We start from the raw sequence: 13,504 nt of genomic DNA on the forward strand, positions 1-13,504 counted from the left end.
AAAACAGTAAAACATAACAAAAAAATCATTTTTGTCAAATTTAATGTAAAATTAGTCTTGTGCATTCAGAAATATGTATGTAGAAACTGGTGGTAATTTCACTTTGTGTTGAACAACAGTTCGTCTGAGCTATAACTTTGCAATGAATAAAAAAAAGTCATCTTTTCATAAAAAAATGGCTTACCTACATGAATGTTGTCATTGACAAACTTTAGCGTTGCAAAATTAGCTTGGCCCGACTCTAAAAACTGCCAAATAGTCTCAACCTGTTGTAAACCTATTTTCGATTTTAGGAGTAATTTTGTAGTTTACGTTCTATGGTTTAAGTATATCAGAACCGATAGCACGGTCGCGGGATAAACGATAAAACATCAGGCCGTCCATAGGGACGATAGCGCACTTACAATAGTGCGAAAGGACGACCTGAAGTTATATCATTAATCGGGCGATCATGCTTGCCTACTACGTAAATTGTATGTATGAACTGATTACTATCAAATACTTAATTGTCTACTTATCCGATATAAGTAATACAAATATATAAGTCAAATAAAACAATGTAAGAGATTTCTAAAGGGTTGGCAAAGTGCAAGTAACACCTCTGGAGTTGCAAGCGTCCATAGGCTACGGTGGCTTACCATCAGGCGGGCCGTATGCTTGTTTGCCACCATATGATGTTTAAAAAAATGTAGGGTGCATCGGGGTTATTTCGAAAGTCACATAAAAATCACCATTATTTCCGTCATATCAAGATTCCCTTTTCGAAATTACCAGAGCATTTATGTGCTTCGAAATTACCCCAATGCACTTTTTTTATTTTTATACTACGTCGGTGGCAAACAAGCATACCTAACGAAAAACTAATGACTTGTAAAGGGGTGTTATCGAATATAAAAATAACGGTATCGTAACTCTTTTAATATTAACCGTTTAATGTGAAAATTTAACCGTTTTTTATTATTAAACGGTTAATGTAGAACGATCACCGTTTTCATTTGTGTATTCGATTGTACATTTTATTGTTATATCGGATAAGTACTGACAATTATCATTTGTGTATTCGATTGTACATTTTATTGTTATATCGGATAAGTACTGACAATTAAGTAGCAAAGGATTCATAACTGTACAAACCAAAATAGACCTTGCAACAATACGCTTAGGGTGATTATCGAAACTAATGCCTTATATCGAGGGTCTACTGGTGAAACCCGATAAGTTGAGCAAACTGGTTTTTGGAATTCGAACTATGCCCAATTTCCACAATGTTGTTATTTCAAGGGCAATTTCTCGATTTATCGGGTTTCACCAGTAAACCCTCGCTATCTACTTTTACAGTTTTTTAAGGTTAAATAAAATTTTAGAAAACTAAATAGAATGAGAACCACAAATGTTGAGTTTTTTGACTTCAAAGTTTTTTTTTTATCATTCAAAAATGTCTGCGAGCGATACTACATATTTTTAAATTAAAAGAAAAGTGGAAAAATTCACAACACCGGCAGGACTCGAACCTGCGACCTGCATTGCCTTTGCAGCTCTGACCAACTGAGCCACGGAGGCCTGCTAACATTATTATGTACTAGCTTTTGCCCGCGGCTCCACTCGCGTTAGAAAGAGACAAAAGGTAGCCTATGTCACTCTCCATCCCTTCAACTATCTCCACTTAAAAATCACGTTAATTCGTCGCTCCGTTTTGCCGTGAAAGACGGACAAACAAACAGACACACACACTTTCCCATTTATAATATTAGTATGGATGTATGTATGTTGTATATTAAATTCAGTGGTTAGGTATTGTATTTTACCATGCCTTCTTTTTGAGTTTATTTTATAGCCGTTTTTGAAGTTTATTTTGGTTTGAACAATAATCGTGGTTCGTTGTAAAGTATGAGAATTTTGTAATGAAATAAATGTGAGACATTTCTTATATTTTGTTGTTTTATTGCTATTCATACTTTCCCTCGTTAACTGTTAGTGCGTTTTCACATTATCCGATCCGATATCGGACTATTTAATAGGTGGCGCTAGGGTTGCATGAAAAAAAAAAACGGTTTTTTTCTCTGGCTTGAAAAAAAAACATGAAAAAAAAAAAATATTTTTCATTTACCTACAAACTCTACTATTGACGATGTCATTTTCTGCATTATTTCAAAAGTTAGTTATTCATTCGTATTTTCATTACATCGCGGTATAATAATATATTTCGCCACCTTTACTATCGCTTAAATAGCTCAGTTATAGTAGCCTAAGACGATGGGCGCGCTCCTGACCTGACGTCGTGGGTTCGATCCTCGGCAGCGGAAATCTTTTTTTCTTGTTATTATTTTTTAATCTTTTATACCCTTTTCAACCCTCTCTTTTTAAATATAGATTTTTTTAGTATTAGATTTACAGGCTATTTCATTGAAATTTTTTTAGACACATGTAATGCAATAAGTTTAAAAATTGTCTTTCAGTATTAGTATTGATTGAAGGTAACCTAAGGTTCAACATCGTTCCTACTAACCGCAATACTCTGTCTTAGCTAACCATCGCTAGACGATATGCCCTTGTAATAAGGATTACAAATGTACAATGACAGTTGTCCGGTATGACTCATAGATTTATATATTATTCAGCTAGATTGAGTTGTTAGGCCAAAAAGCGTGTCCACATGAGAGGGTAAAGTTGGGGCTGGTCTCCCTCTCGTACTTATTGCCACTGTCAAAATTATTTGAAACTGTCATTATTTGGGGATACCAGTCAATATTCAAAGTTACTACCAAATCTACTAATACCGAATTAAAGGTTTTTTTTTAATTGCGCAAATCTTTGGTTTTATGGCTTCATAATAATGACTTACCAATTCGTTACAAGGTATTAATATCCTTGCCTCGATATAATACAAAAATCATTTAAGAAGTTTATAAACTTAGTTATCATACAGGTAAAAATACTACTACTATAGTAATCTCTTTAATACTGGTCACACGTGCGAGAGGGACACCAGCCCCAACTGTGGCCACCAGCCCCTCTCATGTGGACACACTTTTACTAGTCTAATAAGAACGCCTTTCTGCACCGGTGATAAAGTTCAATTTAGTATGGCAAAAAAAGTGTGAGCTCAGTCCCTATTGAAAGTCCATGGTATGACTCAATGAAAAATTGGCTAAATAGTAATCGGAAAACAAGCAAAAAGGGTAGAATATATTTCTATAAGTTATTTCATTGGATTACATTACAAAATGAATGCTAAATAATACTCGTTGTAATTGTATAGATTTAAATAAATAATTTTATTAGTTCAAATGAATGACCGTCAAGGAACAAAAACTATTGAGTCGCTATTAGACCGTTTTCACATTATCCGATCCGATAACGGATGTCGGAAGGATATCAATAGAAGAATCGAAGATTCCGCCTGTAATGTATGGGATATCGGTCCGACATCCGATATCGGATCGGATAATGTGAAAACGCACTTAGGTCTACATTTTACACTTTTTAAAACCAAGATTAATTAGAGTCAGTTGTATGGTCGGTATGTAGTGTAAATAAAAAGTCGAAAAGTCTATTTGCTAAAATACTATTTGTAAAAATACTATATTGTAAAAGTACTAAAGTAAAAAAAAAAAACTTTTGTACCCAGCAGCAGACTTTTGCAGGCTTTTGTACCCATATTACAGTACTTTCAATATGTGCTATCCTATAATTAAATTCGAACACTCGCGTAGACACTTCTAATATTATTTGAATGGCATTACCAACATTAAATCTCCCTTTTGAAAATAAATTTCAAAGAATATCCCACTATCAGATCAGAGCCACTAATATTTAATTTCAAAAAAATGCCTATAATAAATAAATCCGATTAACCGTTGAGTTGTCTGCTGTCGAATTTAATTATTTTCATAGAAAATATTTTAATTTGTATCCTTCCAGCTCGAGATTCTTGGAAGCCCTGTAAATTTTTCTTTGTGACAACAAGATATGACATTTATTTCAGGAAATTTACACATACATACATTACATACATTTATTGTAATAAACGGAGTACAAGTGACCAAGATAAAGATGATACAGTAGGGTATTCTTAAAGTTTATGTAATGAAGAAGTAAAATTGCGGCCTTTTTTATGTACATATTTCTATTTATGGAATAAATTGGAAATATCTAATATATACCTACATACTTATTATATATTGGTAGCGGCTCCATTCGTCCAATATTCGTTCGCAATTCATTTTGACATATAAGTCATTTGAGCATATTATGACAAAAGGTATTTTGATAAAAAGTTTTTAGTGTGTCGCAGTTCCATTTGCAATTTTGATACTTAGGTCTTTATACACTAAGTTGATTATGGCATGAACGATTTTTTTCCTAAGCAGATAAGAAGTTAACGTTATTAGCATCAACAAGAATGTTCTAAATGCAATTTAGACCCAGATTTTTAAAACATTTTTGTTATGAATTGTGCGTCCTTGTATTTAATGTCATTGCAGTAGCTTGTACTCATCAACTTATAATATAAATAAAAAATTAAAAAAATGAATTAAAAAAGCTGTAATATCTACGTATGCGACACTGAGATTTGAACCCGTGACCTGTGGCTTGTAAGTCTAACGATAATCGCCGGGGCTATACCTGGCCGTAACATATGGGTCGAAATTAGACTTTGCATAGCTTTCGCGTGTTTGTAACAAGCGTTGCTTCAACGATTCTGAAGAATGGAAGAATACATTTCACAAGATGACGGAGATCTGTCAAATGGTAGAAGAGAAAAACGTGAGATAGATGTATGTACTGACAAGTATATACTCTTTTCGACGACTGTCAAATCGGATGCCTAAAATAAATATGTAATTTTTTTAATTACTTTGGACTTTATTATCGGTGGGAAACGTCTGTTTTTAATTTACCTAAAATATTACTTATGTAGAAATAGGCATGTAATGAGGAGGAACACTCAAAGGATATGACAGATGGCGCCACCCTATTAGTCCGTGAGACGTGAGAGCGAGAAGCTGATAATTATGTTTTTTCTCTCTCTCTCACATATGAATGACAGTGACATGCCTAGACTCTTGCATAGGCGCCGCCTGGCGGGGTAAAATGTCAGTGTGCCTCCTCATTTACGTTATTGTGTATAGTAATAGAAGAACAGAATAAAAAGCATGCGACACGGCTCATCACCTACTCTCGGCCCAGCTCCACTGGCGTGGTGGTTTGCCATATGGATTCCTAAATGTAAGACATTAAGGTCCAAACCAAACCACGCAAAAAATGTAAATATATTATTAAATTAAAGTATTAAATAAAGATCAAACTTATTGGGTGGATTATCATGCTGTTAATATTGTTAAATAGGGACAATAAAAGTCAACCTCGTACTATTATCTGTTCCTAATTTGCCCGGTCAAATATTTAGATTTTTTTATTTCCATATAAATATATTGGTGGTTTTTATATGTTAAATATCTGAAATATTATGTGCTATTCATTTCTGCTTAAAAATATCTGTTGTTATATTTGCTCTAGAGCACGTTAGAAAAAATTCAAAAATTCTATATCATTAAAAAAAGTCTTATTTCCCGTCATATATTTAGGTGGCTTCGGGTTGTAAACCTTAAAACTGATTTTTTTTTACATGTGTCCACCATTAAATTACTGTGAGGTATTTTGCTGAAAGAAAACGCTTATTTTTTGGGCGTAGTTTTTTTTAATATCTTCCATTCCAAACTATTGGTGGATTCGAAAATATAGGTTTTTTAAATTGCGATTAAACGCTGTATATGAAAAAAAACTACTGTTGTAGAATTATTTTCAAAAATATCACACCGTTCCTAGGCTAGGGCCAAATTGTCAAAACTGAGGTTCAAAAGTTTTAAGCCCGTGTCAAGAGATGGCAGTCTATGCACTGTGATTACACACTTTACTTCAACAGTAACTCTCTATAATACTCGATCCTCTTTGCCTAGAGCCAAGGCAAGTCTTTGGTAATAACATGAAAAAAAAAATACTTTTCTGGGTAATAAATAATTTATTTTCTCATTAAGAACAAATAAGTTAAATTAGCGCCTAAAATAGACAATTTAACTATAAGTTAACCCTTTGACCACCGTACTACTTAGTTTGTAGGGCTGCGAGGCGTTTCTTGAGATCCAGGAGTACATTGACCTCAGGGGTCCAAACTGTCTTGTCCTTGGTCGAAGCTTTCAGCTTTCGCACTTTGTCTCCCTGTGGACAAAATTAACTTTAATTTCATTTTTAACGCGTCGGAGTAATGCCATTCGGCTACGGCACTAGAACTGAAAAGGATAATAGGCGAGGCAACTAAAAAAACTAATTAGTCCGTCAGTTAGATTATTATAGTATTTTAAGCAACAGGCGTTTAAAGGAGGTCAAAAAAGACGAGTGGCGTGGGTAACAATTTGAGGCGAAGCCGAAAATTGTATTAAGACGCCACGAGTATTTTTTGACTCAGTTAAACACCGTTGCATACAATACTTTTTCTACGACCATGCACTTACTTTTGAATAGTTTTCTAGAATAACTTTCGTGAAATTCGCACTGTTTCCTATAAGTATTTTGACTTGTCTTCTGCACTCACCCTGTCGCTGTCCCCCGCGCCGCCGCCCGCCCCCGGCCGGGCGGCCCGCTATATCCCTTAATGGCTAACTAACAATGCTGTAAGAGCTATATCGTATGCGTGGGTGCGCGGGGCGCCGGCCGGGGGCGGGCATCCCACATGTAGGGTTTTAACGATCTATGCACGACACGGTAAATGACGAATAACGACACGGGAGTAGAAAAAATAACTTTAGACACGTATTATTTCTTTTTTCTCGTAAACGAAAAATGACGACGATACAGTGCGTTGAAGTTTCGCGTGACGTCACGCCTGAGGTTTAATTTTTATTTAAAAGTGACGTCACAAGCCTCCACTCCGGAACTTTAATGCTCTATATCTTTGTATTTTTTCATTAATTAGAAAAAGCGAAAAATATGTGTTCAGTACAGGTCAATTCACAAGAGCTGGCACGAATGGAACGAATGTTTGAATGAAAATATGCATGTGTGTGACAGATTAACCAATAAAATGGTGGCTCTTGACAGTTACGACTGTATACCAATACAGGTGTCACTCACACAATCAAAGTTTCGTTCATTTCATTCGTGCCAGCTTTCGTGAATCGACCTGTATTTTTGGACGATCTAACTGACGGACTAAACAGAATGCCATTTTTTATGTAGTCGTCATCCCTATTAATTTTAGTGTCAAACTCGTGGTTATTCTTTAGGTTTAGATACGTCACCTGTTCAGCGATAGCTTTCTCCAGATTGGCGACACTGTCGCCGGCCGCACCGGAAGGGGGCGTGGCCTGCGCTTGCGCCTGCGCAGCAGCTAGCTGTTTCTTCAGCTCCAGTAACTTGTTCACTTCCGGCGTCCATACTGTTTTGTCTTTTGTCGAAGCTTTTAGCTGTCGCACCTTTTCGCCCTGTTGGTTAAAATCAAAGAGGATCGAGTATTATATAGAGTTACTGTCGAAGTAAAATGTGTAATCACAGTGCATAGACTGCCTCTCGACACAAGCTTAATACTTTTGAACCTCAGTTTTGACAATATACTTGACTGTTATTAAAATAAAATATTTTATACCATGCACCACCATGCACGAAATAAAGCATCAGATAATTATAAGAAAAATATGGACATAACTTATTTTTAAATCCAATTTCTATTTAATAAGTCAGGTAGAAATATATAAAGTCACTGAGTTGAACGTGACGTCACTCAATTCGATTTCATATAAATTCCATATTAGCAAGTCGTTCAAATTCGTTTTGACAGATCTTAAAAAGAAGCTGATTCGACTAGGGGGCAAGTAGCCTATTTGGCCCATATCTTGATATGTGTTAAAATGTCAAATATTAGCGCCATGTAGCCGAGCGTTCCCCAGAGGTGAAACGTCATCTAAGTCACCGTACCTTTTTCTCTAGGGCTTTGAGGTAAGTTTTTTCTTAGACTTTAGCCGTCTATACGGAATTACATAAGTCTTTGGTTATTTATTTTTTTGTTATAAACTGGCCAGTGATTGACCTTAGCCGCACCTGATGGAAAGAGACGACAACGCCGAAGTTATAAAGCTTGAAATATATGACTACGCGTCATGTTAGGGAATTTCATTAGAACTATTTTTAGCCCCCGACGCAAAAACGACGGGGTGTTATAAGTTTGACGTGTCTGTCTGTGTGTGTGTGTCTGTCTGTGGCATCGTAGCTCCCGAACGGATGAACCGATTTAGATTATTTTTTTTGTCTGAAAGCTGAGTTAGTCGGGAGTGTTCTTAGCCGTGTTTCATGAAAATCGGTCCACTATGTCGCAGTCGGGGGTTTTTTTTTAATTTTAATTTTGTGGTTAGGTTAGGTTATCTTCATAGTATACTGAACTGTGACCACATACATCAGAATACCAGCGCCCTCTTGACAATAGTCGTATAGGTATTTCTGGTCAGGCTTAACTTGCATCCTAGTCAAATCAGCTTCTTTTTAAGAACTGTCAAAACGAATTTGAACGATTTGGTAATATGGAATTAATATGATAGCTCATTTACTTTTACATTTCTAATCGACTTATTAACACACTAGCTTTTGCCCACGGCTTCGCTCGCGATAGAAAGAGACAAAAAGTAGCCTATGTCACTCTCCATCCCTTCAACTATCTCCACTTAAAAAATCACGTCAATTCGTCACTCCGTTTTGCCGTGAAAGACGGACAAACAAACAGACACACACACTTTCCCATTTATAATATTAGTATGGATTCCTGGACACGTATGCTATAGCATACGCGTAGTCACTTGTCTCCATTGGTCTATGAAAGATGACGTCACTAGCCATCAAGGGCATTTATTTGTGTGATGAGCACAGATATTTGTTCCTGAGTCATGGATGTTTTCTATGTATATAAGTATGTATTTATCTATTTAAGTATGTATATCGTCACTTAGCACCTATAGTACAAGCTTTGCTTAGTTTGGGGCTAAGTTGATCTGTGTAAGATGTCCCCCAATATTTATATTATTCTCTTTATTCATTTTGATTCTTAGGCTAGGTTTTATAATATGATTATAAAAGTAAAATACAAAACCACATACAAAACAATACAAAATATATAAACACATTATAAAAAACCTAACCTAGGGTGCCGCCAGCAGCAGGGCAGGGCCCAAGCTGCCGGTGGTTAGGGCTGCAGAGAGAGGAACCGTCGGACTATCCGCGCTGTGTCCAAGATCACCGCCTTCTGCATCTGGCCCTTGATCCAGCCACCTAGCGAGAGTCTCTTAAGATGTTGGTCGAGACTCTTCGCTATGAGACCGTTCGCTGAAACGACTATCGGAACAATGATCGTTGATTCAACATCCCACATGGCGGTTATCTCGTGAGCCAAGTCTAGGTACTTACTGGACTTGTCCTTCTCGGCTTTCACGAGATTCTCATCATGGGGGATGGTGATGTCAACGAGCACTGCCCGGCGTTGCAGTCGATCTATTATCACAATGTCAGGCTTATTGGCTACAATAGTCCTGTCAGTGATAATAGATCGATCCCAATAGAGCGTGGCACGACCATTTTCGAGAACCGGTGCAGGTAAGTACTTGTAGTACGGTACTTCGCGGTCCACAAGGCCATATTGAAGAGCAAGTTGCTGGTGAATAATCCTGGCTACGAGATTATGTCTGTGCAAGTACTCGCCGTTAGCAAGATGAGAACAACCGGAAATGATATGCCTGAGTGACTCTCCGGGACGGCGGCATGCCCGACAAATGTCGACCGTACCGTCCTTCAGGATATATTTCCGGTAGTTGTTCGTCATCATAACTTCGTCCGCAATTGCACAGGCAAAACCCTCGGTTTCTCCGAAGAGGTCCCCGAATCGTAACCAGTTTACCGATGCGAGCAGATCTACATCGGGTCCCGTGAGGGCCTTGTAGAACCGCCCGTGTAGCTGCTTGCTCTCCCATACCGCCTTACGGTCCGCAGCACTTAGTACCACAGGTTTGCGCCAGTTCTGTTTCGCCAAGGAGAGCGGCGTGAGGTTTCCGTCCACTGCCACCACATCACGATGCATCCCGCACTCGTTGTTAAGGAAGTAATTCCTGAGATTGTACACCTCACGGTTGTGGAGATCTTTGGCGTTTAGGAAGCCTCGACCTCCGCACTTCCGTGGGATGTACAATCTCATAACAGACGAGCGTGGGTGTAACATACGGTGTGTGGTAAGCAGTGAGCGGACCCTCCGATCCAGGGCGTCCAGCTCAGTCTGGGTCCACCGTAGTATGCCAAAGGAGTATGTGAGTAGAGGCATTACCCAGGTGTTAAAGGCGCGCACTTTGTTGCCTCCTGACAAAAGACTGTTAAGGACTTTTGTGAGCCGACTGAAAAAGCGCTCCTTCACCGACCGTCTAATGCCAACATCCTCAATACCCAACGACTATGACATACCAAGGTACTTATAGGTTTCTGATTCAGAGATAGATCTGAACGACATCGTCTCAGAAAGTTGTAAATTTTCTGAATTTACAACCTCCCCCCGCTGTACATGCATAACCGCACACTTATCGACACCAAACTCCATTCTGATGGCGGTACTGAAAACTTCTGTGGTTTTCAATAGCACCATCAGATCTTGGGTGTTCGGTGCAAATAGTTTGAGATCGTCCATGTACAGAAGGTGAGAGATGACTTCACCCTCTCTCCGAAGCCGGCAACCTAGCCCAGAATCCTTCAGCAGCGTGCTGAGGGGATTCAGAGCTAGGCAGAACCATAATGGACTCAAACTGTCACCCTGGAATATTCCTAGCTCAATCCTTATGAAGTCCTGCGGGCCAGGGGGTCATCCTGCTTCCTGGTTGACGAAGGACTGTGGTCCACTGCCTCATACATGCAGCCAGGAAGGATATTAAAGCTGCATCAAGTTTATACAGCTCCAATACCCTTCTCAGCCATGAATGAGGCACCGAATCATAGGCCTTCTTATAGTCAATCCAAGCGGCCGAGATGACCCCCTTGTTCCGCCGAACTTGTTGGCAGATGGTCATGTCTATGAGGAGGAGCTCTTTAGTACCACGGGACCCAACCCTACATCCATTTTGAGCGGGAGCCAGAATGTTGTTAGCGACAATATGCGCGTTAATTTTTGCTCTCAAAATGGATGTAAGGAGCTTGTAAAGTGTAGGCAAGCACGTAATGGGTCTGTAGTTTTTGCTTCCGTGGTACTACCGGACTTATAGAGCAGGAAAGTAACACCAGTTGTTAGGGAAGGTGGGAGAGAACCAAGATCGAGGGCTTGTTGAAATTGCGTTGCCAAACGCGAGTGCGAGCATCGAAACCATTTTAGCCAGAAGTTGTGCAACCCGTCCGGTCCAGGACTTTTCCAGTTCTGGGCCGTACGGGCAGCACAACTTACGTCGTCGGGGCTGATGGTGATAGCCCCCATAGGTTCGATGTTCTCGCACTCGCGTTCGACAACGGTCATCCACTCACCCTCCGTGTGTTCGACGGGCACCGACCAGATGCTACGCCAGAAATCAGACATGGCAGTAGCATCCGGCAGCCGCACATCAGACACACGAGGGTCGGTTTCCTCCCACCTTCGGTATACTTTCCTTTGGTCGCTTTGAAAAAGACGATTCTGCTGGAATCGGTCCACACGCTTTCTGTAGCGGCGAATACGGCTTGCCCATGCATAGACTTTCTGCTTCAGGAAGTCGATGCGCTCTGTGACATTGGCCAAATAGTCGCGGGGCCTGATGTCCGTCCCCGCGAACGCCTGGTTCACAAAGCGCATTACTCGGGGGCGATTATTACCCCCTCTGAAGCAGATCAGCTTTGCAATGAGAGTCCTAAACGAGTTGATACGACGCTCGATCCGTACTTGCCATGCAGGGACACCTCCGACGGTCCTAGTTGCACGGTCAGCGTCCGGAAACTTGACTCGAGCAACACGGCACGCCGCGATGGCTCCGCAGTACATGATCGAGTGTGTATCAGCTAGATCTTTACTAGTCCGTATAAATGGCTCTAGTAAAGCGTTTAAGGCTCCCATTAACGCTAGATTGCGTCTATTCATAGGCAGACGTGGTAATCGTGGCCTAGGATTGTTTGTGGAGCGATAGTGCGTAATCGCCTCTTCCAAAGACCTCCTCAGTTGCTCATTAGCAGGCTCACTCACGCTCTGACTCGCGAAGTCCCCGCCGTCGTTACCGGAATCAACCCGCGGCGCCTCCGGTGCCAGGTCGGGTTCGGGCACCGGGTCCGGCGACATGGCGGGCAAATCCGCCCCGAGGCGGGGTCCGCGCGAGCAGCGAGAGCCTCCTGGCGAAGCCGATCAAGTGTGGCGTCATCCAACCGCTTTGACCGCTGAATGACGCGCACCTGATCCGATAGACGCTGCTCCGATACGGTGGTGGATGGCTCGAGTGCCTGAAACAGAGGCAGCATTCTAGAACGGTACGCGGATAGCCGAGTTCCCCCCTCTGTGGCCCCGTAATAGGCGCGCATGACATTCTCGTTTATTTGTCGAGTCCATGTCATGCGACGCACTACACCACCGGCAGCGGGAGCCGTGGGCGGGGCAGGATGTCCCTGGTCCCCGCACGTGCCGGCAGCGGTGGCCGCCCTCGTCGCGCAGGTGGTGGCGGCGGCGGCGGCGGCGGCCCGCTCTCGTCGCTGGACCCGTCGGTGTCGGGCGCCGTGGCGAACTCGTCGCCCGACGACGATGCGGACGGGGAGCTGGACGAGGCGGACGGGGATGGTGGGCGTGCGTTTCTTTGTGCCGCTTTGGTGCGTGACCTTGTTAACATTTTCACAAATTTCACAATGCACTTATCGCCGTTTGACAGTTCATTTCCGTATCCGTGTATTTAGATTGTATAGTAGTTCGTTATTGTACATGATTTAATGTAGCGTAAGAAATACACAAAAACTGAACCACAAAAACCAAGAACGGCGATAAAAATACTATAAAAATAAATAAAATTGTGAAAATTTATCCAAAGACACGTCCGTCAGTGTCAGCTTTTTTTTTTTTTTTTTTTTTTTTTTTTTATATTATTATTATTATGTTTGTTCTTTACATATCTCGGGACCATGGGGTCCCGGACCTTTGTAAGGCATACGTGGGGCCGAAGCCAACAGCGCAGAGGCCCTTTAGAACAGTTTAATCTAAATGTAATGTGACACAAACCAGCGATTATCCCTGTCCGCACTATAGTAATGCACCCAAGGACAAGCCCCGGTTAGTGTAGAACTATTGTAAGATAAAGGTACAAAAAGAAACCGGGCTAAATATTATGTTGAGTTGCTAGTGGATTCGTAACCGGTGCTATTGGAAAAACTATGGCACCTGCCTTACTCATATGTTACAAAACATGACAAAATAGGCAGGCGGTGACTCGCCAACTCACTATATGGGTCCCCGAAAACGGCCGCTCGCACGGAGCGACAAGGGCACAACATA

General features: G+C 40.8%; 1 protein-coding gene across 1 annotated transcript in view; it reads right to left on the reverse strand.

The window, feature by feature from the left end:
* Positions 1–6,002: 6,002 nt before the first annotated feature.
* LOC125238648 (methionine--tRNA ligase, cytoplasmic) overlaps positions 6,003–13,504 on the reverse strand; it is a 48,427-nt gene continuing 40,925 nt past the window's right edge. The window contains 2 exon segments of the mRNA XM_048146027.1: positions 6,003–6,219; positions 7,299–7,481. Coding sequence (XP_048001984.1) covers positions 6,106–6,219; positions 7,299–7,481 — 297 coding nt within the window. The 3' untranslated portion in view covers positions 6,003–6,105.

The sequence above is a fragment of the Leguminivora glycinivorella genome, chromosome 24, assembly GCF_023078275.1.
Source record: "Leguminivora glycinivorella isolate SPB_JAAS2020 chromosome 24, LegGlyc_1.1, whole genome shotgun sequence".
Taxonomy (NCBI): Eukaryota; Metazoa; Arthropoda; class Insecta; order Lepidoptera; family Tortricidae; genus Leguminivora; species Leguminivora glycinivorella.